This window comes from Penaeus vannamei, chromosome 4 (genome assembly GCF_042767895.1).
Source record: "Penaeus vannamei isolate JL-2024 chromosome 4, ASM4276789v1, whole genome shotgun sequence".
Lineage (NCBI taxonomy): Eukaryota > Metazoa > Arthropoda > Malacostraca > Decapoda > Penaeidae > Penaeus > Penaeus vannamei.
This window is the reverse complement of record NC_091552.1, coordinates 48,168,239-48,195,596: the sequence shown is the minus strand read 5'-3', so window position 1 is coordinate 48,195,596 and position 27,358 is coordinate 48,168,239. Positions and strand designations below refer to the sequence as shown.

General features: G+C 44.8%; 1 protein-coding gene across 3 annotated transcripts in view; it reads left to right on the top strand.

Annotated features, from left to right (window-relative positions):
- LOC113822084 (uncharacterized) overlaps window positions 1-27,358 on the top strand; it is a 177,442-nt gene that overhangs the window by 142,342 nt on the left and 7,742 nt on the right. For 2 of the 3 annotated variants that reach the window (XM_070121156.1, XM_070121158.1), the window contains exons 9-24: window positions 916-1,128; window positions 1,468-1,665; window positions 2,893-3,052; window positions 5,078-5,225; window positions 5,571-5,832; window positions 6,326-6,481; window positions 7,594-7,802; window positions 8,917-9,139; window positions 10,139-10,261; window positions 14,510-14,736; window positions 15,664-15,865; window positions 16,669-16,905; window positions 17,221-17,507; window positions 17,624-17,795; window positions 21,571-21,726; window positions 24,393-24,560. In XM_070121156.1, coding sequence (XP_069977257.1) covers window positions 916-1,128; window positions 1,468-1,665; window positions 2,893-3,052; window positions 5,078-5,225; window positions 5,571-5,832; window positions 6,326-6,481; window positions 7,594-7,802; window positions 8,917-9,139; window positions 10,139-10,261; window positions 14,510-14,736; window positions 15,664-15,865; window positions 16,669-16,905; window positions 17,221-17,507; window positions 17,624-17,795; window positions 21,571-21,726; window positions 24,393-24,560 — 3,141 coding nt within the window. The remainder of the gene's footprint in view (window positions 1-915; window positions 1,129-1,467; window positions 1,666-2,892; window positions 3,053-5,077; window positions 5,226-5,570; window positions 5,833-6,325; window positions 6,482-7,593; window positions 7,803-8,916; window positions 9,140-10,138; window positions 10,262-14,509; window positions 14,737-15,663; window positions 15,866-16,668; window positions 16,906-17,220; window positions 17,508-17,623; window positions 17,796-21,570; window positions 21,727-24,392; window positions 24,561-27,358) is intronic. The other variant, XM_070121157.1, reaches the window with a different exon arrangement.

The following is a 27,358-nucleotide window of genomic DNA, read 5'->3' as shown; positions in this document are numbered from 1 at the left end:
TGGCCTTCCGCATTATTTTTCACTTCTCCCTCTCGTTCCTCCTTTTTACTTTTATTCTTTTTTTTTCTTCTCCTTCTCCTCCTTCTCCTCTTCCTTTTCCTCCTCCTGTCCCTCCCTCCTTCCTCACCTTCTATTTTTTCTTCAATTTCTTCCCTTTTTATTCGTCACTGTCATCATATTTCCTTCCATTATGGGGGGATGAAGATCAGAAAGATTAATTCTACTTATCTATTCATTTATTTATCTTGATTTGTCTGTTTTTAATATTTGTGTTTGTGTTTTTACCGTTAATACGAGCACAGGTATTCAGGTTTTGCAACAAACACTAGTTGATTGGCTGTTTTAAATCAACAATATGCTGCATGGGATGAAAAGGCATAATGAGCTATTATCTCTCTCAATGTTTGATTGTTATAGTAATTAACATACGTACCCCCCCCCCCTCCTCCGACTCTCCGCTACATAGTACTTTTTTTCTTTCCCATTCCTTTTTTGATGTTTCTTTTTTCTATTCTTTTCTCTTCGTTTTTCTTCTATTTCCTTTTTATTTCTCTTCTTCATCCTCTCTCTTTCCCTTCATTTCTCTTCCATTTTCCTTTCTCTTCCTTCACTCCTCTCCCTTCCCCATCCTCTCTCCCCTCCCCTTCCTCCCCTACTCTTCCTCCTCTTCTCTTCCTACCCACCCTCTCCCTCTCCTCACTCCCTCCCTCCCCTCCCCCTCCTCTTCCCCTCCCTCTTCGTCTCCCCCTCCCTCCCATTCCTCTCCCTTCCCCTCTTCCTCTCCCTTCCCTTCCCCCTCCCCTCCCTTGCTCCCCCTTCCCTCCCTCCCATTCCCTTCCATCTCTCTCCCCCTTCGCTCCCTCCCTCCCCTCCCTCCCTCCCTCTCCCTCCAAACTAACTCCCTCCCTCCCCCAGGTCTGACCAACGACTCGGATGACCTCCCGACGCCCAGCACCACGCCCACGCCGCCCACGCCGCCCACCTGCCCCAACGGCCTCACGCCCTTCACTGTGGGCGGTGTGGTGGTGGAGTGCGACGCCCACGCCCCGTGCCCCGCCGATCACCAGTGCACGCCCCCGCCCACCGCCGGCGCGCCCTACACCTGCTGCCCCGTGCCCACCATCATCGGTAAGACGGACTTTTTTTTTTCTTTCTTTCTTTATCTATTGCCGCTTATTCTTCTTCTTCGTTTTTATCTTTACTTTTGAAGTATCATGTCATTAGATTCGTTAGATTCCCTGTTATTATCATTATTATTAGCATTATTATTATTATTGTAATTACTATTATTATTATTATTATTACTATTATTATTATTATTATTGTTATTGCTCTTATTATTATTATCATTATTACTATTCAGTAAAATTATGTATTCCCCTCGTACTTACATTCTTCACTTGTTTATTGCCCTCCCCCTCTTCCAACTTTCCTCCCTCGTCCTCCCCCCGCCCCCTCCCCCCGCAGAGGCCAGCAAGCCCGGCCAGTGCCCGTTCGTGGCGTCCGCGAGCGCCGAGCTGTGCGAGGGTCCGCGCTGCGCCTCCGACGACGAGTGCGGCTCCGTCACCAAGTGCTGCGTCGTCCCCGCCTGCGGCCCCAGGTGCGTCACGCCGCAGCCGCCGCAGAACCTCACCCTCGAGAGCGGACTTCTGCAGGGACCCACGAGTAAGTCGGAGGGAGTCGTGCTTGGGGGGGCGACCAGATACGTGTGCGGTCGTGGGCAGACATATGGGCACGCATACGCACACGAACACGAACATGAACACGAACACGTACACATACACGTACACGTACACGCTCACGCACACGTAAACGTACACGAACACATGAACACATGAACACACACGCACACATACACGCACACACACACACACACACACACACACACACACACACACACACACACACACACACACACACACACACACACACTCACACGCACATATCCACAAACACATGAGCACACACACGCGCACACACACACACACACACACACACACACACACACACACACACACACACACACACACACACACACACACACACACACACACACACACACACACACAACACACACACGCACACGTAAGCACGCACAAACACTTACATAAACAAACAAACACACACACACACACACACACGCACACACATACACACACACACAAACACACACACACACACACACACACACAAACACACTCACACACACCCTCGTACCCGCAGCCTTTGTTGTGGGGTCACAATTATTTCCTTCATTAGAAACCGTAGCCCTACAAAGACTAATTAAAGTCAAACTAATTATAAACAGAAATTAATTAACTGAAACATGACGCTTAGGAGAAAAAAACTTCATAAATCAACATCAATTTCTCGGTACTAATCGTAAACATTATTTTTCTTTCTCCTTTTTTATCCTCCTTTTCTTTTATTTCCTCTTCCTTTTTTTTTTTGCTATTCCTCTTCCTCGCCCTTTATCTTTTTTCTCTCCTTCTCCTCCTCGTATCTGTTTCTCCCTTCTTCATTTTCCTTTATCTCTTCCTCCTTCCTTTTCCTGTTCTTCGTACTCGCCTTCGCCATCTCTCTATTCCTCGTTCTTTGCCCCTCCTCTTTCTTTTCCTATTCCTCCTCCTCCTACTCTCCCTCCTCCCCCCTACTCCCCCCTCTCCTTCCCCCTCACCTCACCCCCTCTCTCCCCTCTCCTCCCCTCCTCCCCCCTCTCTTCCCCTCCCTCCTCTCCCCACTCTCACCTCCCTCCTCTCCCCACTCTCTCTTCCCCTCCCCCCTCTCTTCCCCTCCCCTCTCCTCACTCCCCCTCCCCTCACCCCTCCCCTCCCCTCTCTATACCCCTTCACCCCCTCTCCTTCCCCTCTCCTCCCCCTCTCCCCCCACCAGTGTGCGAATACCTCCGCGACTTGGTTGAGCTCGAGGGCGTGACCCTGGCCGTTCCCACGCCCACCTGCGACGAGAACGGCGCCTACGAGCAGGTGCAGTGCAACGCCCTCGGCCAGTGCTGGTGCGTCGACGACTTCGGCACGCAGATCCCCGGGACGAAGTAAGGATTGGAGATAGGATGGAGGAAGGATGGGAATGAGGATTGGAGGAAGGATGGGAATGAGGGTTGGAAGATAGGATGGATAAGGATTGGGTTTAGGATTAGAGTAAGGAATGGAGGAGGGATGGGAATGAGGGTTGGAGATAAGATGGATAAGGATTGGGTTTAGGATTAGAGTTAGGATGGAGGAAGGATTGGAGATAGGATGGATAAGGATGGAGGAAGGATGGGAATGAGGATTGGAGACAGGATGGAGGAAGGATGGGAATGAGGATTGGAGATAGGATGGATAAGGATTGGAATGAGGGTTGGTGTTGGGATGGAGGAAGGATTAGAGTAAGGATGGATATGGATTGGAGATAGGATGGAGGAAGGATGGGAATGAGGGTTGGAGATAGGATGGATAAGGATTGGGTTTAGGATTAGAGTAAGGAATGGAGTTAGGATGGAGGAAGGATTGGAATGAGGGTTGGCGTTGGGATGGAGGAAGGATTGGAGATAGGATTAGAGTAAGGAATGGAGTTAGGATGAAGGAAGGATTGGAATGAGGGTTGGAGATAAGATGGAGGAAGGATTAGAGTAAGGATGGATATGGATTGGATATAGGATGGAGGAAGCGCTATTTATCATTGCCACTTGTTTATTTCCCCTTTTGTCGTTATTATTGTCGTCAATATTGTTCATTTCTTCTTTATCGTTTTTTTTGTTCATTGCTTATTTCATTATTATTATCATCGTTGTTATTTTTTGTTTATTCTTTTTTCGTTCTTGACATGGTCTCGTTTTTTTTTTATTTTGTAGTTTTTGTTTATTTGTTATTTATTTATTTACTGAGTTCTATATTATTACCGGGAATTATGTTTTTGTTTTAAAGGATTATATATTTTTTGATTATGCTTATGTATTTTCTTCTATCATTATCAAGAATTAATAATATGATTTTTTGAAGATATTCATATTAACATTTTTTCAGAGGTTAAAAGAAAATGTTCAGTATTTTATCTGGTATTTTTATGAGCAAGTTAAGCCAAGCATAGATATATATATTTTTTATTTGTGTTTGTTTGTTTGTTAGAGGACAAAATAAACTATTGTATTAGTTTTATTCACGCATAGATATTTTGTTTGTTTTCGAATGCACATTAAAATCCAATCAACAAATTCAAATCAGTTACTACATTTTCAAACACAGACTTACATCAGATAATTTTTATTTTTTTATCTCTCTATCTTTCCAATTCAGATAATTTTGTTTTTTCTATCTTTCTATCTTTCCAATTCAGATAATTTTGTTTTTCTATCTCTATCTTTCCAATTCAGATACAGATATTTTTTTTTATCTCTTTATCTTTTCAATTCAGATAATTTTGTTTTTTTCTCTCTCTCTCTTTCTCTTTCCAATTCTGAATAAATAAAAGGGAAGGGAAAGAATGGCAAGAATAGCTCCAACACACGCAAGCGAGCATTCAAGATCATGAAACATTGTTGAAGTTCGTCTGAGGAAGTTATCTATAATGTTTGTGTTTTTTTTCTCTATCTCCTTCCCTTCTCCCCATCTTTCTTTTATTCCTAATTCCTTATCTCCCCCTTGTTTTTTTTCTCCTTGCTATTTCTTTTCCTCGTCTGTTTTGTTATTACTCAATTTTTTTTTTCTCTTTCGCTCTTCATCTCCATTTTTCCTCTCCTATCGTCTTTCCAAATATTCCTCTCCTTCTTCTTTTTTTCTCCTCCCTTATCTCCCTTCCTCCCTCTTCCCCATCTTCTCTCTCTCCCCTCCCCATTTCCTTCCTCCCTATCTCTCTATCTCCACCCCCTATCTCCTTATCTCCCCCTCCCTATTCTCTCATTTCCCCCTTTCCCCATCTCCCCCTCCCTATTCTCCCCTTTCCCCTTCCTCCTTCCCCCTTCCCCATCTCCCTATCACACTATCACCCTATCACCCTATCACCCTGTCTCCCTATCTCCCCCTCCCTCTCTCCCCACCTCCCCTTCCCCCCTCCCCACCTCCCCTTCCCCCCTCCCCAGGGCATCATCCCGCGAGCTCGTGGTGTGCGATCGCGTTCGAGAGGCTTTGACCTGCGGCGAGATGCTGTGTCGTCTTGGCTGCGACTACGGCTTCGTCTTGGATAAGGACACGGCTTGCCCACTCTGCCAGTGTCGCGATCCGTGCCAGGTGACTTGAATTGTCTTTTTTATTGTTTGTTTGTTTGAGTGACTGAAGTGGCTGTCTCTTTATATTAATTTCTTTAAGATTTTTTGTTACTTTTTTTTTAATAAGTGCATTTAGATTTATAACCATTATCTCGATTTTTTTTAGAGAAGTATAGTTATTTCTTAAGGATGATTTATTTTTTTCTGATATCTAATTCATTGTTTGCACTTATATTTCTGAAAAAGAAGCTTAAGCTATGTAAAAAAAAGAAAAAGAAAAAAACCTTAAAAACAACAACAACGTTGACAGCAACAAGAAAAACAAAATGATATCAACTAACCCCCTTTCCCCCTCTCCCTCCCCCAGGACGTGGAGTGCAGCGGCAGCCACGTGTGCCAGATGGTGGACATCCCCTGCGTGGACGGCGTGTGCCCCGCCATACCCCAGTGCGTGCCCGTGGTGGAGGCGTCGGCCGCCCCCGCGTGCCCCATGGGAGAGCCCTACACCCTGCCGGAGACCAACGCCACCCTGGCCTGCAGCCCCCGTGCCCGAGCCCTCGAGTGCCCCCAGGGGTACTCCTGCTTCGCCGACGACAGCACCGTAGAAGGCGTCTGCTGCCCCAGCCCTGGTCAGTGGCGGACGGTCGTTGCTTGTTTTCTCAGCTCTAATTAATTGATTGGTGTTTTTGTCATTACCATTTCAATCAGCTTGTTCTGAACGGCAGAATTGCGTTGTTATTATGAATATCACTTCTCGTAATGTAATGTATGTGTTCTTATTACTTGTGGCAGTATTGTCGATATCATTATTATCAGTATGACAATACCTATTTGTCATCCCGTACGCGACCCCAAGAGTGTAACCAATAGTTCTAGGGTTCGTTTCTATTTCAAGGAAGAAAACAAGAGTATTATTGTTTCAGATTATTATTATCATTAGTATTATTGTTATTATTATTATTATCATTATCATTACTATTACTGTTATTATTATTATCATCAATATTACTATTACTACTACTATTATTACTGTTATCATCTGTGCTGTTGCATAATTACTGTCATCGTCACCAACCATTATCATCAACACCTTCAATCAACTTTGTTAACCCCGAATTCCAGGCAAGAAGCAGAAGGCCGGCCAGTGCCCCTTCCTGGTGCCAGTGCTGAGCGGACACTGCGACCTCGAGTGCTCGGACGACTCCCACTGCCGCGGCGACGAGAAGTGCTGCTCCAACGGCTGTGGAACTCAGTGCCAGCAGCCGATTGTCATGACGGGTGAGGGAGGAAGGGAGAAAGAGAACGAGAGAGAGAAAGGGAGAGAGAGAGAGAAGGAGCGGGGTGGACAGGCAGGAAGACAGACTGTCTGACTGGACTGAGAATGAGTGAGAGAGCGAGCACCAGGCTAGTTTTTCTTATTTTTAGGTTCTGGTGGTCTCTATTTATTTGCTTACTTATCTGTTATCTTTGAAGGTCAGTTCTTAGTCCATATGTTTGCGGTTGATGCTGTCATAGATATACGAGTCACATTAGTACCATTTTGTTTTTGTTTTACCCGTTTTTCCCAAATTGTTTTAGATGCTTAATTCACAAAATTTGGCCATAATAAATTCATATATGGAAGCCGCAATTTTCTTGATAAAAACTAAGATAGGCATTTTTAACATACGGAAGATTTTAAAGGCAGGAAGTCTTTGCGCTATTCACGTTCAACCTCAAATAGTGGAAAAAATACGCGTCGTCATAACTCACCATCCTGTCAGATAAACTGTCATGCATATTTATTTCACCTCGTAGGAGATTTATCGTCTCATGGCTGATGATGAATTAGATGCTGAGTGATGATAACAGTGTCATTCGTCATCACTATTTCGGTGCCTGGTGACGGAAGCCATAAATCCCGTTTTCTTTGCACCGTTTCAATTTTCTATGCCTCGTTCCCACTTTCTTTGGTAAAAGGTAGTCCCCCGAAAATGGAAGGGGAGACTTGTCCAAATATTGATTTGTAAAGCGCGTGTAATTTACGCCTAGTACGCTGTTTGTCGTGGAGGGAAGGGAGTAAGGGTGCGTATGGGATTTGACTGTGATCGTTTGTCTTTGTTAATGGTCTATGTTAGTTCAGACCAATTTTGGGAATGCGCGTGTTGTGTTTCCTCGGAAAAAATGTTTGTTTGTAAATGAGTAATCGTGTATGTGTGTGTGTGTGTGTGTGTGAGAGAGAGAGAGAGAGAGAGTGAGTAATCACGGACGTTTGAGTATCCATATACATATCCGCAACTAAACCATACCCACGTGCTTACAAAAACCCGATCTCCTCAACACACATATCCACACCACCCAGACACCCCGAACCTACACCTAACCCCCCCCTTCCCCTTTTCTCCCCCTAGCCTGCGAGCACCAACGGAACCTCCTCGAGCACCGCGCCAGAGAAGCAGGGATCCCAGCGGGCCGCGTGTACCTTCCGCAGTGTGACGACGAGGGCGCCTTCCTGCCCACCCAGTGCCACCCAGCGACCCTGACCTGCTGGTGCGTCGACACCCAGGGCCAGGAGGTGCCAGGGACCCGTGTCAGCCAGCCCGCCCATCCCAACTGCCAGGTGAGGGGGATTTCCGGTGTGGGTGGCCAGGGGGTGTTGTGAAGAGTGTTGTGGTGTTGAAGTGGTGTTGTTGGGGTTGGTGTGGTGTTATGTTTGACTGGCTGAGGGATGTGGTAATGTGATTGTTATGATCGTACTAATGTAGTTACGATGGTAAAGCATGTGGTGTTGTGATTTAGTTTATATTCGTCGTAATTAATGCTATTACTGTCATTAGTCAAGTTAATTAACCATTGATTTATTTCGATAATTTCAACAATATTATGATTATGATTGATCATTTCGTATCAATTGTAATGAATGCAATTAATACATAATTACCGCTAATCACTCTCCTTAATTGCTTAAACATTCAAAAAATTATCATTACCACCCCTTCTTCCTTCACAATGTAAATAATAAATTGTTATGAACATGTATGTGCCGCTTCCTACATAGGATTAAAAAGCTTTATAGATTATTAAATGGAAAAATTAATGCATGATTGGATTATATATATATTTTTTTCTTCTTTTTTCCTTTTTTATGTGTGGATGTATTTATGTAACTTGTATGCATATGAATCCTGCCAGATCCAGTATGAGTGAAATGATGAAATATATGTATATTCCCCTAACTAGATTAATTTCCACATAAACTGATGAAAATACATAAACAAAGATATAGGGTCTCACTCCTACACGCAAGTAAATGGATTAATGAATAGATAAATGGAAAAAAATGTATAAAACACCCCTAAGGCTATAAATGAATGTCAAAATATATTTTAATTGTATATTTGAAAAAGTTCAACAAAACTGCTCTTCCAACAAAAAAATATGATAATTATTTAACGAATAAGTAAGCGGATTAAAAGATAAATAAACACACTTGAAAATACCAAAGCAAGTAAAACAAATTTGTTCTCCCACAAAAAAGAATAATTGGATAAGTTAATAGATAAATAAATGAATAGATAGATAAATACATAAATAAGCAAGTAGGCTGATAAATAAACGAACAAGGAAACAGTTAATTATATAGATAAAAAATAGATAAACGAGCAAGTAAACAGATAATGATATAGATAAAAAGATATCGACCCAAGTGAAGCCCAACCTCCCCCCTTCTTCAGGAGCCGCTGGTGTGCCCCGCCATGAACTGCGACCTCGCCTGCCTCCACGGGTACCGCCTCGACGGCTCCGGATGCCCCGTCTGCGCCTGCCGTGACCCCTGCGAGGAGGTCAGCTGCGCCACGCCCCTGGAGGAGTGCCGCATCGTCCACGTGGCTTGCGTCGACGAGCCGTGCCCGCCCCTGCCCGTGTGCCTGCCCCGCCTGGAGAACCCCTGTCCTTATGGTAAGTGCGGGTGGGGGAGGGGGAGGGAGGGAGGGAGGAAGAGAATGGGAGAGGATGAGAGAATATATATATATATATATATATATATATATATATATATATATATATAGAGAGAGAGAGAGAGAGAGAGAGAGAGAGAGAGAGAGAGAGAGAGAGAGAGAGAGAGAGAGAGAAAGAGAAAGAATATATATATATATATATATATATATATATATATATATATATATATATATATATATATAGTATATATAGTATATATATAAGAGAGAGAGAATGTGAAGAGAGAGGAGGGACATGGAAAGATTGCATGAATAACAGAACTTTCTTACAGAACTTGAAATTGCACAAAACAGTCTTTAAAAATCTCGTCAAGAATTCGCTGAACAGAGATCATTAAGCAGAATAACGCAAAAAACAAGTAAAAAAAGTATTTAAAAAACTGAGTCAAAAATAGTAATAAAAATATTTAAGAAAGAGAGACAGACAGATAGACAGGCAGACAGACGGACAGACAGACAGACAGACAGACAGACAGACAGACAGACAGACAGACAGACAGATAGACAGACAGACCAACAGACAACACCAAGGAGGCCAAGCATTTCTCTCTGACATTCACAACAGCGAAGCATCACTAACCTCGATTTCGTAACTTCTCTCCCTCCCTTCCCTTTATCCTTCCGTCCCCACTCCTCCCTTTCACCTCCACCCCTTCCCCTCTCCTCCCTTCACCTCCACCCCTTCCCCTCTCCTCCCTTTCACCGCCACCCCTTCCCCTCTCCTCCCCAACCCATCCACCTCTCCCCCTCTTTCCCTCCTTTCACCTCCACCTCTCCCCCTCTCCTCCTTTCCCTCACCTCCCTTCCCCTCTCCTCCCTTCCCTTCTCCTCTCCTCCTTTCCCTCACCTCCCTTCCACTCCCTCCCCAACCCCTCCACCTCCTCCCTTCCACCCTTACCCCTCCACCCAACTCCCCCTCCCACCCACGTCCCCCTTACAGGCTCGCCCTTGAGAACCAACGAGAGCGTGGTGGAGTGCGGGCCGGAGGGAAGCACCTGCCCCTCGAGCCACAAGTGTCACCTCTCCCCCTTGGGCGAGTACGCTCTCTGCTGCCCTAAGCCACGTGAGTAGGAGTTGTCAGCGCACGAGGCCTCAGCGCCCTGTCGTTCGCTCGGCAGGGGCGTGCGGGCGTGCGTGTGTGTTTGTGTGCGTGCGTATGTGTGTGCGTTTGCGTTTGTGTGTGTGCGTATGTGAGGGGGTGTCCAAGGCTGGGCGTGTGTGTGGCTTTGTATTTGTGAGTATATGTTTGTGTGTGTTTGTTTGTTTGTTTGTGAGCGGGTGTACAGGGCTGGGCATGTGTGTGTGTTTGTATTTGTGAGTATATGTTTGTATGTGTATGTGTGTGTGTTTGTGTTTGTGGGCGGGTGTACAGGGATGGGCATGTGTGTGGGTGTGTATTTGTGTGTGTGTTTGTGAGGGGGGTGTCCATGGCTGGGCGTGTGTGTTTTAGGGGGATGTGTGTATAAGAGGAGGGGCTGTTTGTGTATGTATATAAGAGGGGGTGGGATTGTATATGCGTGTATTTGTGAGTTGAGGATGGTTGTGTAAATTAAAGGGAAGATGTTTGTGAGTGTTTGCATATATAGAGGGATGTACGTGTGTTTGACGAAGTGTTCATGTGTGTGAGTGTGTGTGTTTGTATATATATAGAGTATTCTGCGTTCGTTATTTTCTTTGTGTCTCTGTTTATATTCACGTTTATGTTTGTTTCTTATCTTTCTTTGTCTATATCTTAGATGTTCGTCTATCGGTTGTTTTGATATACGGTATTTGCACAGGTTTGTTTAGTCTTCTGAAAACGGGACCATTGGGAATATACTGAGACAAGTATACTGTATATACTGGCCGTGTTTATTCATCTGAATATGTTGTTGTTTTTCTCGATTTTTGTCATTTTTATTAACTACAAATGAAGAAGCGATAGGAGATAATTGTAAAAGGAGGTGAACGAAGACTGGAAGAGAGAGAGGAGAAATAAAAGAGGGAGAAGTGAATGGAATTCAAGAAAACGAATTGACTAAAAGCGAAAGAAAAGAGAGCGAAAAAAGGATTAATGATAATTCGAGGAAGAGAGTGAGAGAAAAAGGAAAGAGAAATAAGAAGAAAGAGAAAGAAAAAGAGAGATAAAGAAGGAGAAAGAAAAAGAAGAAGAAAGAAGAAGAAAGAAAAGAACAAGAAAGAGAATATCAATAACAACAACAAAGCGAAGATAAACAACAAGAAAGAAAGAGAAAAAGAAAACGAGAATAGGAGAAAGAGAGAGAGAGGAGGAGAACGAATGATTTAACGGGATCATCATAGAAGTAATTATTTGTGCTCTCGCTGCAACGGCTGGAGTGGAGAAGCGCTTGCAGTTGCGTGCACTCCAGGCCTGGGCTCACGATGAATGGCGGAGGGAGGAGAAGGAGGAGGAGGAGGACGAAAGGAGAGAGAAGGGAGATGGAGGGGGAAGGTGGTGGGTGAGGGAGGAGGAGGCGGGAGGTGGAAAGGAGAGAGGAGGTGGGAGGAGGAAAGGAGAGAGAAGGGAGGCGAGAGGGGGGGGGGGAGGTGATGGGTGTGGTGGAGGAAAGGAGAGAGGAGCAGGAGAAAGGAGGGAGGAGCAGGAGAAAGGAGGGAGGAGGGAGGTGAGTGTGGAGGAGGAAAGGAGGGTGGAGGGAGGTGGAAAGGGGAGGGAGGTGGTGGTGGGTGTGGGGGAGAAAAGGAGAGGAGGGAGGTGGTGGGTGAGGAGCAGGAGAATAGGAGGAGGAAAGAAGGAAACGAGGAAAGGAGAGAGGGGGATGGGAAGAGGAGGATGGAGGAGGAGGAGGAGTAGGGGGGTGAGGGAGGAGGCGGTGGGTGTGGAGGAGGAAAGGAGAGGGGGGGGAAGGGGGGGGGTGGAGGAGGAAAGGAGGGTAGAGGGGGGATAAGAAGGAGGAGGAGTAGGAGGAGAAACAAAACGAAAGAAAGAACAAAAATAAAAGTGGGAGAGATAAGACAAAGAAAAAAGTGTGAGGGAAATTAAACGAACGAGAGAATAGAAGAAAAAACAAAAGAAGCGAGATGGAATGTTGAAAGCCAAATTAGTGAAGATGGAAATTAGATAAGACAGAAGAGAGAGAAAAAAGCAAAGGATAGGAGAAGAGAGGAAAAAATGAAATCAGAAGGAAAAATGCGAAAACAGATGAAAGACGAGAAAGAAACAAACAAACGAAAGGAGGAAGAGAGAAGAAAAAGAGAGACGGAAAAGAGACGAAAGAGAGAAGACAAAGAGAGACAGAAGAAAGAAGAGGAAGAGAGGCGAAAGAGAGAAGAGAGAAGAGGAAGAGAGGCGAAAGAGAGAAGACAAAGAGAGGCAAAAGAGAGAAGCGGAAGAGAAAACAGGAAGAGAGGCGGATCAAATAATATTAGAAACATAAACACGAATCGCTCTTATTGATTTCCTATAAAAAAAATGTAAATAGAAAATGGATGCGATTTTTTTTGTATAGTCGTTGTTGTAGTTGTTTTTGTTGTTGTTGTCGTCTTCCTCGTTGTCGTTGAAGTTGCTATTCTTGCTGTTCTTGTTCTTTTTTTTTTTTGCTCTCGGTCTCCCACTTGTTCTTGTTCTTGCTGCTCTTGTTGTTGTTCTCAATCTTCTTCTTGCTCTCTATCTCGCATTTGTACTTGCTCTTCTTGTTGTTCTTGTTATTGTTCTCCTTCTTGTTCTTGCTGTTCTTTTTGTTCTCGTGCTTGTTCTTGTTGTTCGTCTTGTTGTTGTTTTCGTTCTTTTTCTTACTCTCGTTCGCGCACTTGTTCTTGCTGTTCTTGTTCTTGTTCTTGCTGTTCTAGTTATTCTTGTTCTTTTTCTTGCTCTCGTTCTCGCATTTATACTTGTTCCTCTTGCTGTCATTGTTATTGTTCTCCTTCTTGTTCTTTCTGTTCTTTTTGTTCTCGTTATCGTTCTTGTTCTTGTTTTTCTCTTTCTTGCTCTCGTTCTCGCACCTGTTCTTGTTCTTGTTTTTGTTGTACTCGTTCTTGTTCTTAATCTTGCTGTTCTTTTTCTTGTTCTCGTTATCGTTCTTGTTCTTGCTCTTCTTGTTCTTGTTATTCTCGTTCTTGTTTTTAATATAGTCACAAGGTTTAAATCTCGGGGAATTCCGCCATTTTTTCCCCCCACCGGCGTTCGAAATGCCGTCGATGGCTTTGGACTCCTCATATTAAAGGTGTACAATCCAGCATCCGGATTTAATCTCCTGCCACAGAGTTCATCTTGGGGTTTAAGGGGGTTTTATGACAGATTTATTGAGGAGTCAGTCTAGCGTGATGTTCAGTTATTTTGTTTGTTTTTTTGGTTTGTTGTTGTCCCCGGGAAAGCGCCTGAAGTCGGCGGGTGGAGTTTCGGAGAAGGCCATTGTTGTGACTTAATTTGTGATTTCTCCTTTGGGTGTGTTGGGGGGTGGGGCGGGGGGGGTGCGCGCGTGTGTGTGTGTGTGTGTCGGTGTGTGTGTGTGTGTGTGTGTGTGTGTGTCGGTGTGTGTGTGTGTGTGTGTGTGTGTGTGTGTGTGCGTGTGTGTGTGTGTGTGTCGGTGTGTGTGTGTGTGTGTGCGTGTGTGCGTGTGTGTGTGTGTGTATGTCGGTGTGTGTGTGTGTGTGTGTATGTATGCGTGTGTGTGTGTGTCTGTGTGTGTTTGTATATGTATGTATGTGTATGTGTATATTTGTTTTTGTTTGTGATGAATTACTTAACACTGATATCACTCCCTCATTAACTAGCTTGTGATGGCCCTAGTCTCATGATATACTCATTGACTCACTCATTCACGGTTCCTCACTTTATCGCTCACCCCCCCCCCCTCACAGCTCACCACTCACACCCCATCTCATAACTGGCTACATCACCCCCTGACCTCATCACTCATGAACTAACTTTATTTGTTTTCTCCTTCTCTCGTCTTCCTTTATTCCTTGCTATCCACCCCTCCCCAAACCTGCCATCCACCCTTAACCCCTCCTTATCACCGCCACTCTCAACTACCCTTAACTTCCGGTCTCAATCCCCACTCCACCCCACTCCTTCCAACCCAACAATCTCCCCACTCCCGCACATCCTCCCAACCCAACCCACTTCCTCCCTCTCTTTCCCTCCCAACCCAACCCCTCTCCCATCCCTCCCTCCTCCCACTCCAACCCAACCCCTCTCCCATCCCTCCCCCCACTTTTCCCACTCCAACCCAACCCCCCTCCCTACCCTTCCACCCCCCTCCCTTCCCTCCCATCCCTCCCTCCCCCACTCCCACACCCTCCCCTCCCATCCCCTCCCCCTCTCCCCCTTCCCTTCCCTCCCCCCCCACAGGCGAGATCTGCTACGAGCCCAAGGACGCCGGCTACTGCGAGGGCGCCATCAAGAGGTGGTACTTCAACCCCGAGAGCAACAGGTGCGAGACCTTCCGCTTCGGAGGCTGCAGCGGGAACCTCAACAACTTCGAGAGCCAGGGGGAGTGCGCGGCCACGTGCCCGGTCCTCACCTCGTGCGAAAGGATGAGGGAGAAGAACCTGAGGAATGCGGATAAGAATAAGAAGGTGAGGAAGGGATGAGGGAAAGGAGGGAGAAATGAGGATGAGGGAGGGAGAGGGAGAGATAAAGAAATGAGGGGGAGGGAGAAATGAGGATAAGGGAGGGAGACGGAGGGGAAAGGGAGGTGAGGGTGAGGGAGAAGAACCTGAGGAATGCGGATAAGAATAAGAAGGTAAGGGGTAGAGAGGGAGAAAGTAAAGAGGGGGAGAGGGAGAAAGAGGAAGGGGGAGGGGAAGGAGGGAGAAATGAGGATGAGGGATGGGAAGGAGGGAGAGAGAAAGAAATGAGGGGAGAGGGAGGGAGAAAGAAGAGAAGGGGGAGGGAAAAAAGGGATAAATTATATGTGTGTGTGTGTACTTTTCCGTCATTTTTTGTGTTTCCGCATGAAATTTCCGTTTGTAAATGGACTGTCTCTGTCACACGACCAGGCAGCAAACATGGCGCAAGTGTAAACAAACATGGCGCCATCTGAGTGAGGTCCCGGGAATCACACGCGCATTCTCATATCACGACATTTTAAAGAAATTTAATTATGTTTATTGAATATATAGATACTCTAGTATATTAACTTATATTTGAATTAAGTTATCATATCTAATATGTCAATAAAAAAAACATTACAGTTGTATAGATTCTGCAGAGTACAAGATCAAGGCGATAATTTGTCAGACAGAAACGGGAGATCAAATTCAGAAGGAAACGCAAATATTGACGCAAAATGTGCTTGTGTGATGGGACCTCTAGGACACCGAACCCCCCAGAAAAGAAAGATATATAAATAGATAGATAAATATAATAAAAACAGATAATAATGATAATAATAAATCCTTCTATACTTATTATTGTTGATGTTTTGATAGATAAATATAATAAAAACAGATAATAATGATAATAATGAATCCTTCTATACTTATTATTGTTGTTTTTTTCAGCTGAAGTTTATCCCGAAGTGCTCCAAAGAGACGGGGGCGTGGCTTCCCGAGCAGTGCCTGGAGGAGCTGGGCGTGTGCTGGTGCGTGACCCCCCAGGGCGACCAGGTGCCAGGCTCCCTCACCCGCGGTGCCCCCCAGTGCCAGGGCGCCGCCAGGGCCTCCCGCAGGATGAACTTTGACCCCACCACGCCTACCAATATGAGTGAGTTGATGATGATCGGGTTTATTTGTTTTATTTTGTTGATATTGTTTTTGTGTTTGTATGTTTTTATTTATTTATTTATTTGCTTGTTTATTTATTTACTTATTCATTTATTCATATTTCTCTCGGAGTTAAGATTGTCTGTTTTTCATTCTCTTTACATTGGTGTGAAAAAAATTATGATTCCAGAACTATTTTTTTCTGATATGAATTATTTTGAAATGATATAATTTATTTTCTGTTCGCTTATTTACTAATTCTTTTGTTCCGCGAAGTCAAGAATGAAGAAGCTTTTGCATATATAATATAACTAGAAAATTCAAACATCAAAATGCGTGTGTATAAAAGAATAACTACAATACCAATATAATCCGAACTTTTTCAAGGCAGTGAAGTAATTGAATTGATACATTCATTCTATCTCTGGAGAAAAAGAAATGGGAGAAATACTAATTTATCATTTTTTCTCTCCCCTTCTCCTTCTTCTTCTCCATCCCTTTCTCCCTCGCCATTCATGCTCTTCTTGCTACCCCTCCCTCTTCCACCTTTCTTCCTTCTCCTCCCTCTTCCCCCTTTCTTCCTTCCCCTCCCTCTTCCCTCATCCTTCTTCCCCTTCCCTTTCTCCTTCACCACCTGCATCTTTCTCTTCTATCATCTTTCCCTCCCCCTCTCCTCCCCCCTCTCTTCCCCGTCTCCTTCCCTCTCTTCCCCCTGTCTCCCCCCTTTCCTCCCCCTTTCTCCCGCTCTCTCCCCCCTTTCTTCCCCCTTTCTTCCTCCCTCTCTCCTCCCCCTCTCCCAAACAGTCTGCGAGCCCGGCCAGACCGTGCACGTGTGCGACAAGCAGCTGTGCGAAAACCAGGTGTGTTTCTCGCACCCTCACGCCGTCTGCCGCGTCAACCCCTGCGGCGGGTGTTCCGTGCAGTTCGTGGACGCCTTCAACTCCCCCGTGAACTGCGAGACGGGCCTGACGGAGTGCCAGAGGGAGCTGCAGAGGGTCCTTAACTCGCCCATCTTCACCAGGCCCGCGCTGGCCTTCGCCGGTACGTCTTAGAGGGTCTTGTGCTGTGTGTGGGGTTACTGTTTTGTTTTTGTTTTCTCTCTCTCACTTTTTTTCTTTTTTAGGGGTTGTGGGGTTTAGTTATGGGGTTCTGTAGGGTTTTTGTGGTATTCTCATTTTTTTCATGTTTTTGTAGAATTACTTTATGGGTGTTGGCCAGGGTGTTAGGACGGCCCGCGAGCAATGTGTAATATTGTTGTAGGAGAAAGAAAGATTTGGATGCCAGATGCCTCGACGCACGTGCCACCACCCTCCCCCCGCTTCCTAGGAGAAGGCCTGACCCCCCTCCCCGTTGCAGGTCGCAGGTTCCCCTCCTCCGACGCCGAGGACACCGACAACCGCGTGCACTACGACGTGGACCTGTACCGCAACGTGGACGTGTTCCACTTCCCGATCGACCAGGCCGTCCCCGTCGACCCCGCCTCCAGCGCGGCGCCCTCCGAGGACACGCCCCTCCCGGCGGGCCGTCGTGGAGGCCGCCACATGAACTTCGAGGAGAGCGACCTCGGCAGGAGCCTCACCGTGTCCGGAGACGTCGTGGCCGAGGCGCAGGAGCATCTGAGGAAGGCCAGGGCGCTGCCGCAGGTGAGGCGCCGCCAGGGCCTCCTGTGGCCGCGGGAAAATGCTCATGATATGAAGTTGTAAGAAATTAGAATGTTAAAAATAGAATTACATGTAAAAACCACTTCCCCCTTCTTCAGGAGACCGTGCCCGAGTCGCCCCTTGAGGAATCGAGTCTCGTCGACCCCGAGGACCTGGAGATGCACCTTGCCGGCCCCGCCCTCGAGGGGAGCAACTCCTTCGGCCTCGAGGACGACTTCCCTCCCCCGCGCCTCACCCTCGACGACACCTTCGAAGCCGTCCCTACTGAAGGTGAGTGTCGACCCTTGCGCTGGAGGGTCAGCTTGGCTCGAAGAACACCTTGGTTTTTGTGTATATGTTATATGAACTGTATCTGTTTATGGCTACTGACGTATACATTTTTTGATTTTTGCTTTTATGTTGATTTAGTCATTACATTTGAAGATGTAGAAAAAATATATCTTATTTCTCTGTCCACCTTGTATTTTCTTGACTTCTGTGCTTTCTTCACTTCAAATATTCTGTCCATTTCTTAAAAAAAAACTATGCTCTCTTCTGCATCAAAAATGTTTGCTGCTCATTTTTATATTCCCTTGTGATACGGGATGCTTGTTCTCCGCGCAGTCGTCAGAACATATATATATTCTTCTCTTGTTTCTGTTATGGTGTGCGTTTTGGCCTGTGTGCTTCTCGAAACCACAACTTTTACACACACGCATGATTGAACTACGATAGATGACGTATGTTACATAAATATCATCTAATTCATTACGGTAGATGATATAGATTGCATACCAACACGGGAAACATACAGAAATATATTACAATCGATAACGTAGATTACATATCAACACAGGAATTGAAATAGACGAAAAAAATATATTAAAAAGAGGGACCATGTTATAGAAAGAAGGGTATATCTTAACATAGTCGATACAGCGTTAAGAACACCAAAGACCTTTTTAAAACGGGATTAGGCTTCGCTTGCTAGACTCTTGCGTCTCCGACTAACCTCAGACAAAGACTCGTTAAGTAATCCCCACGTCTTGAGGAAGTGGAGCCTCTTTAAGGGGTAAGTGGTCCTCCTCCTACGACTTTCTGGTGTGTGTGTGTGTTTTATTTTAATCTTTCTTCAATAAGTGTTCGTTGAGAGAGATGTTCACGAATCGGTTCTTTCCTTTGTGTTTTTTTTTTATGAAAGCCACGGTATGTAAAGTTGATATTCGTTTAAAATATATAGAGCGTAAAGCATTGTCTTAACCCCAGACGAGACGCTGATGTTAATTCAGCGAATAGAGTTTCTTTTGAAATGAAAATAAGACAAAGGAAAAAGCCTCGAGACATCTTTCTGTGCTCGTCTCCCCTCCCTCCCTCACTCCCCTCCTCCTTGCCTCACTCCCCTCCCTCTTGCCTCCCTCCCTCACTCCCCTCCTCCTTGCCTCCCTCTCCTCCCTCTTGCCTCCTTGCCTCACTCCCCTCCTCCTTGCCTCCTTCCCTCATTTGCTCTCTGCCTTGCCTCTTTCCCTCATCCCCCTCTTCATTTTCTCCTTCTCTCACTCCCCTCTTCCATGCCTCGCTCTCCCCCTTCCATTCCTCCGTTCTCCTCTCCCCCTTCTCTCCTTCCTTGCCCTCCTCCCTCTGTCCTCCCTCAATCCCTCCATCTTCCTCCCTCCTATCCCGCCCTCCTTCCCTACCCCCCACCATCCATCCATCTCTCTCTCTCTCTCTCTCTCTCTCTCTCTCTCTCTCTCTCTCTCTCTCTCTCTCTCTCTCTCTCTCTCTCTCTCTCTCTCTCTCTCTCTCTCTCTCTCTCTCTCTCTTTTTTCCTCCCTCTCTCTCTCTCTCTTTTCCTCTCTCTCTTTCCTCCCTCTCTCTCTCTCCCTTTCTCCAACCCTCCCTCTCTTCTCTCTCTCTCCCTTTCTCCAACCCTCCCTCCCTCTCTCTCCCTTTCTCCAACCCTCCCTCTCTTCCCTCCCTCCTTCCATCCCTCTCTCCCCTCCCTCCCTCCCTCTCTCTCTCCCTCCTTCTCTCCTTCCCTCCTCCCTCCCTCCCCTTCCAACGGCATGCTTAACTGGGGACAATAATATTGCAAGCATGAATATTATTGAAACCTGTATATCTGCATGAATTGCAATATTGACTGATGGTTTGAGTGACCGATGTGTGTGTGTGTGTGTGTGCGTGTGCGTTTGTGTGTGTGTGTGTGCGTGTGTGTGTGTGTGTGTGTGTGTGTGTGTGTGTGTGTGTGTGTGTGTGTGTGTGTGTGCGTGTGTGCGTGTGTATGTGTGTGTGTACGTGTGTGTGAAAATAGCATATATATGTATGCATAGTCTCTACATGTATTTATACGTATGTGTACACACAAAAAATACGTACACATACATTTACAGCGTAAGTACAACATGAATCTTTATCCCGAGAGGTTCTGATCCTCATGTTTCCACCACTAATCACAGAAGTTACAAGTTTCGAGAAGTTTATGCAAATGAGCTGAAGAAGAAGAAAAAAGAATCATTACGAATTCATTAACATTGAATAATTTAGGGGATGAGAGGGTGAGTGGATGAGGGGGGGGGGGGAGAGAGAGGGAGGGAGGGAGTGAGTGAGTGAGTTAGGGTGAGAAAGAGAAAGAGAGAGATAGGGAGAGCAAGAGAAAGAGAGAGAGAGTGAAAGAGACACAGAGAGGGAGAAGAATCTGAGATAGATATAATCAGAGAGAAACAGAGATAGAGAAAAAAGCCGAGAGAAGAGAAAAACAGAAAAATAAAGAATTAACCCCCGCCCCACCAAAAGAAAAACAAAGACATAATGATAATAATGAATAAATAAATATCAAAAAGTTTAGTCTGTTTTCCTTGACTTCCCCATTGCGAAGTCAGAATGAAGCCCCGGATACCCCAGGCCCTCCTCATAAAACATGAAGACTTGGATAAAGAAAACGAGAAGAAAAAAAACACGAAAATAAAAAAGAGTAAAAGAAAATGAAAGCAGAAAGCAAGACGTATAAAAAAGTTAAAGGAAATAGCATTAGTTTAGGCCAAAGGAGAAATGTTATCCGCTGGGATTTGTGAATCGTACACTTTGTGAATGTCTGGCGTGTGTGGTCGGCTGAACTCTCGGACTGAGGCTGTGGGGGTGTGGGGGTGTGGGGGTGTGGGGAGAGGGTGTGGGGGTGTGTGGGGGGTGAGAGAGTGTGTTTGTTTGTGTGTGTGTCTGTTTGTGTTTGTGTGTGTGTCTGTTTGTGTTTGTGTGTGTGTCTGTTTGTGTTTGTGTGTGCATGGAGTGTGAGAGAGAGTGTGTGTGTGTCTGTGTATGTTTGTTTGTGTGTACATTGTGTGTGTCTGTGTTTGTGTGTGTATAGGGGGGAGTAAGAGAGAGAGAGCGACCGTGTGCGTATGTGTTTGTGTGTGTGCGCTTCTTTATGCGTGTGTTTATGCGTGGACTCGTGTCCTGATATCCACACAGGTCTTGTTCCCTGTACACGTGCATGCAGAATTCCTTCTTGCACTTGTTTACTCTCATATTTACTGTAAAATATTTCGCACGCTGCTTCTCTTTGCATTTCCTCCCTTCGCTGTCCTGTTCTTTATGCGCTCATCCAAATACACATGTACAAGAATTCACAGTAATGACATACGTGCAAATACAAGAACACGGACGCACACGGACGCGCAAACACATACACGAAAACACGTACACGCAAACGCGTACGCATACACGCGCGCGGATGTACTATCAGACAGACAGACAAACACATGCAGGCACACAACTTACATGCCCACCCCACCCCATGTCTCTCCCAATGCCCCTCACCACACCCTCACCCCCCATGCCCCCCACCCACCCTTACCCCCCATGCCCCTCACCCACCCATACCCCACATGCCCCTCACCACACCCTTACCCCCCATGCCCCTCACCCACCCATACCCCCCCATGCCCCAACCCTTGCACGTAGAGTAACTCCCCACCTGCCTGCTTGCATGCCCGTGCTGCCTGCCTGTGTACCTGCCGTGCCGCGCCGTGCCCCGCCGTGCCCCGCCGTGCCCCGTGCCCCGCCCACATAGACCTGGTACCCAAGCCCGGCACGTGCCCCAGCCCCCCCAGCGACGTGTCCCTGCTGACGTGCGTGCCCAGCCAGCAGTGCACGTTCGATACCCACTGCGAAGGATCCCGAAAGTGCTGCTTCAATGGCTGCGGGGCCGAGTGCGTCGAGCCGCAAGGTAAGCGGGCGGGGTCAGGGGTCAGGGATAGGAAACCGGGGTCAGGGGTCAGGGATAGGATACCGGGGTCAGGGATAGGATACCGGGGGCAGGGGGGCAGGGATAGGATACCGGGGTCAGGGGTCAGGGATAGGATACTGGGGTCAGGGGTCAGGGATAGGAAACCGGGGTCAGGGGTCAGGGATAGGATACCGGGGTCAGGGGTCAGGGATAGGAAACCGGGGTCAGAGATAGGAAACCGGGGGCAGGTGAAGGAACTTGAGGGTACGTCAAGGATATGAGGGGGAGGGGTATACCAAGGAGAAAAGAGGGTATGTCAAAGAATCTTTTATGTTAAGGATACTGAGGCGGATGTCAAGGCTATGTAGGACACGTATTAAACATCGGAGGGATGTTATTAAAGAATGGAAGAGGAAATGTCAAGGGGAATTGTCAAGGCATACGGGGCGGGAGAAACCGTGTCAAAAAGTAGAACGTTAAAAGATATATTATCTAAAGCATTTTAATGGGACATGACTGATGACTACGTAGGGGAATTTTCAGAGAAAACGGGTGCATATTATGCCATTGTATGTTTAGTATTATTGGTATAACTATGGTAGATTTAGGTAATGTGAAGAGATATACTTACACTGATATCTTCTAAGTCCATTTAGGTAAAGTTAGGTCAAATATATGTAAAAACTATGGCACACATGCGCAAAATAATTCAGTTTTCTTTTGGTAAAAGTTTAAAGTTTGAAAGTCAGGTCATGTTCTTTAAAATGAGGTTATGTAACGGTTAGATACTGAAATAACTTGGGCGACAGAGCCTAACGTTATATATTTTGTACGAAGAACTTGGGTGGAACAAAATTTACTGCGACAGAAGAGAAAGTGAATTTAAATAAATAGAAGGGAGAAAGAACCGGTGAAAAAGAGAGAGAAGGGAGATAATGATAAAGAGGAATTAGATAGCAAAAATGGGAGAAAACGAAGGCGGTGAAGACACAGAGAGGAAATAAAACTTCCAAGAAGGGTGGAAGAAAAGGATGAGGATAAAGAGGGAAAGAAGATAGAATGAGGATAGCGAAGGAGGTAAGAGGCGTAAGAGAATATAGCGGTAAGAAAGGAAAGCCTTAATGAAAGAGGGAAAGGAGAAAAACCTAAGAAAGAAGGGAGAAAAGAATTAAGAAAGAGGGAAGGGAGAAAATACGAAGAAAAAAGGGGAAGAAAAAAAACGGGGTAAAAAAAATCTTGCAAGCTAAAATGAAGTATCAGACAAGTAAAAAAAAAAAAAAGTTCATACGACCCAGAAGTCTGCAATAAAAAGAAACAAAAGAGAAAAAAAAACATTAAAAAAAAAAACGCAAAACCACACACACACGCTTACAAAAAAAAAAAAGAATGTCAACAGAGCGAATAAGAGAGAAAAAAGGGGGGCGCGGCTCCCCAAAACACACTCCTTTTCTTAAACTTAATGATATGTAAATAGGAACCTCTTTAGCGCAACACACAACGCCCCAGAGAGAGGTACACACGCCCACAAACACCTGCTCGAGCCACCTGTGTTGATGAGGGCGGTGACACCATTACACGCCCCGAGAAGGCTTTGTGGGGCCACTTGCGGGGCTTGGGGCGGCCCCTTGTCTCTCGCGGCGTTGGGGGCGCCCGTGGCTCGGGTTGTTTGCCCGGGTTATTCCGAGAGGGGTATTCAAGGCGCCGGCGGGAGGTTGGGGTCGACGGGGGGAGGGGGAGAGGGGGGGTGCTGGATTTTTTTTTTTTTTTGTGTGTGTGTGTGTGCGTGTGCGCGCGCGCGCATGCGTGAGGTGTCATCTACGTGTATTTTAGGTATGTATGGGTATACATGTGTGTGTATATGTACTCGTATATGTTCTTTTCTCTTTTCTTCTCGTCTCTTCTCTTTGTTGTATCTCTTCTCTTCTCCTCTCTTCTTTTCCTTCTCTCTTTCTTTCTTTCTTTCTTTCTTTCTTTCTTTCTTTCTTTCTTTCTTTCTTTCTTTCTTTCTTTCTTTCTTTCTTTCTTTCTTTCCTTTCCTTTCCTTTCCTTTCCTTTCCTTTCCTTTCCTTTCCTTTCCTTTCCTTTCTTTCTTTTCTTTTCTTTTCTTTTCTTTTCTTTTCTTTTATTTTATTTCTATTTCTTTTTCTTTTCTTTCTTTCTTTCTTTTCCTTTCTTTCTTTCTTTCTTTCTTTCCTTTCCTTTCCTTTCCTTTCCTTTCCTTTCCTTTCCTTTCCTTTCCTTTCCTTTCCTTTCTTTCTCTTTCTCTCACTCACTCACTCTCTCTCTCTCTTCTCTTCTCTTCTCTTCTCTTCTCTTCTCTTCTCTTCTCTTCTCTTCTCTTCTCTTCTCTCTCTCCTCTCCTCTCCTCTCCTCTCCTCTCTCTCTCTCTCCTCTCCTCTCCTCTCCTCTCCTCTCCTCTCCTCTCCTCTCTCTCTCTCTCTCCTCTCCTCTCCTCTCCTCTCCTCTCCTCTCCTCTCCCCTCCCTCTCTCTCTCTCTCTCTCTCTTCCTGTCCATCTCCCTCTCCCTCCCTCTTTCCCTCCCTCTTTCCCTCCCTCACTCTTCCTCTCTCGTTCCCCCCATCCGTAAGCTTTTACCGCCCTCCACCTCCTCCCCCCTCCACCACCCACCACTCACCACCCTCTCTCTCTCTCTCCCCCGCCCACAGAAACGCCCGCCTCCGCCCAGGGTATGACGGTCCAGGCGCCCGTGTGCGAGGCCGACGGAGGGTACGCCCGCGAGCAGCGTTCGGGCGGCCTGACCTGGTGCGTGGATGCCAAGGGGCGCCCCATCCACGAGACGCTCACCCGAGGACACGTGCGCTGCGGACCCAACGGTGAGGCGCCCTGGCGAAACACGTTGGGGGCATGTCGATAGGCTGTCAGCTGTTGTGTTGTTGCTCTTGTTTTTTGTTGTTGGTTATTGTTCTTGTTTTTGTTGTTGGTTATTGTTCTTGTTTTTGTTGTTGGTTATTGTTATTGTTTTTGTTGTTGGTTATTGCTCTTGTTATTATTGGTTATTGCTCTTGTTAATATTGGTTATTGCTCTTGTTTTTATTGTTGGTTATTACTCTTGTTTTGTTATTGGTTATTACGCTTGTTTTTATTATTGGTTATTACTCTTGTTATTATTATTGGTTATTACTCTTGTTATCATTACTGGTTATTACTCTTGTTGTTATAATTGGTTATTACTCTTGTTATTAATTACTCTCATTGTTCTTGCTGTTACGGTTGTGGTAGTAGTATTGTAATTGTTGTAATGGTGGTAGTATTGTTGCTCCAGTAGCGGTAGTTGTAGTATTTGCGTTGTTGTTACGATGGAAATGTTGTTAAAGTAGTTGCAGTAGCAGTGCATTTGTTATGGCCATTGTCTTTTACGTTGTTGTTGAAGTTATTGAAGGAGAAATGGTGTTGCCAATGTAGTAGTGTTGCTAGTATGGCAGTAGTAGTAGGAGGAGGAGGACTATTAGCATTGCTGTTGTGGTAGTGTTGTAGTAATAGCAGTAGTGTAATAGTAGCAGCTTTGTTATCACAATAGTTGCAGTTGTAGCAGTAGCGGGAGGAATAATAGTGGTTTATGTAATAATAGCTGTAACAGTAGCAGTAGTAATTGTAGTATAAATGTGATAATAGTTGTAGTAGCAGTGTTGTTCTAGTGGCAGTTGTAGTTGTATGATTAAGATAGTAGTTTTAGTATTGTTGTAGCATTATTGTTGTAACATTTCTTCTTGTTCTGATATCAGTTTTATTATAGTAGTAGACCTCATATCACAAAAATAGCCCTAGTGCTTGATATAATAGAATCCGTAGCACTGTTATAGTACTGGTTGTAGCACTGATGGCAAGAGAAGTGGCACTGTTTCAGGCGTGACAAAAGTATAGACGTTATAGCAGTGGCAGTACTATTGGCATAAAGAGCCGTGGTTTTATAGTTATTGCAGTAATAACGAACTGCCGGTCGTGTAGTTAGAGCGGCCTGTGTTAGTCATTTTGATTAGCCCTGTCATTTGGGTGACTATTATGAGTTTTGTTGCTGTTGTTGACATTAGTCTGTTTATTATCATCGATATCTTTGAGTAATGGTTTGTCATTTGGTGTTCGTCATATTTGTGTTGTTATTATGATGAGTATTTGGTCATTGTAAACAGTATCATTTACTATTATTATTTTCATTATCATCATCATGACAATTATCATTATCATATTGTTGCCATTATTTTTATCAATAGTGTTGTTATTATCATTATTGTTATCCTTCTTTCTCCTCTCATTACTATCATTAACATGATTCTTATAATTTTTCTCATTCTTATTCTCATGATCACTATGCAGGTATAATAATCTCTCTTTGTTATTGGTCTGTTCATAATTAAAAAGACGAGCATTTGCTTTGTAATTAAAAATATCACCAGGATTACGTTAATGAAGAACGGTAATTTAGCCCATTTTTAATTTGTTTAGATAATGAGCCTCATTATGATCATTAACACGAATTCTAAGGATATGCCTTTTATTTATATATATATTTTTTTTTTTGCACATGAGAACGCAAAATAGAGATGCACGATTATGCTGAAGTCATTAGTGAAACCGTATTAGTGTCGGACAACTAATGACAATAATGCGTAATTTATTTGGAAGCGTAATTGCTGTTTGATCAAATTAGTACGCGGGTTACGAGAGCCAGCGTGGAAGTTGGCTCATATAAAGTACAGGTATAATTTACAAAAGAGAGGGGGAGAGAGAGAGAGAGAGGGGGGGGGGAGAGTTAGAGAGAGAGAGAGAGAGAGATAAAGAGAAATAGAAATAGAAAGAGAGAGCGAGTGAGAAATAGAAAGAAAGAGTGAGAGAGAGAGAAAGAAATAGAAAGAAAGAGTGAGAGAGAGAGAGAAATAGAAATGGAGAGGAAGATAGAAAGAGAGAGCGAGAGAGCAATAGAAAGAAAGAGAGAGAGATAGGGAGAAAGAGAGAGAGAGAGAGAAATAGAAATGGAGAGGGAGATAGAACGAGAGAGCAATAGAATGAAAGAGAGGGAGAGAGAGAGAGAAATAGAAATAGAGAGGAAGATAGAAAGAGATAGGGAGAAAAAGAGAGAAATAGAAAGAGAGGCTTCATTTTCGTTTCACCTTTTTTCTGAAAACCGAAAAAAAAAAGTTTACGCTTGTTTTCGTTCGTTGTTTTAATGTTTTTGAATATAGCGGTGTATCAAATGCGGATTTTCGCAAATATGAAATCATTAAATGAAATAGTTTGTGGCAATGTGGACGATTCAAAACCAAAAGTTTATTTTAACTTTTCTTTTTATTTCGTTTCATGTTTCTTTGTTCGTTCGTTTTGATACTTTTAGCATTTCAATTCTTTTTTTATTGCTGTAGTTGTTTTTGTGGGAATAATTTTCTTCTGTTCTTGGGTCCATTTCTAATTGATTTTAATATGCATTGCGTGTGAAAAAAATATGTTTTTATCGCACTTTATGCTGCGTCTTTATTAAATATCCACTCGCAATGAAAACAAATATAGCATTTACACAATCTTTATTTTGACACCAGTTGTCAATTTTTTATCCTAATCCATCTAATACTTTCCAATCAATTCTAACCTCCTCCTAATCCCTTTTAATCCATTTTAAACC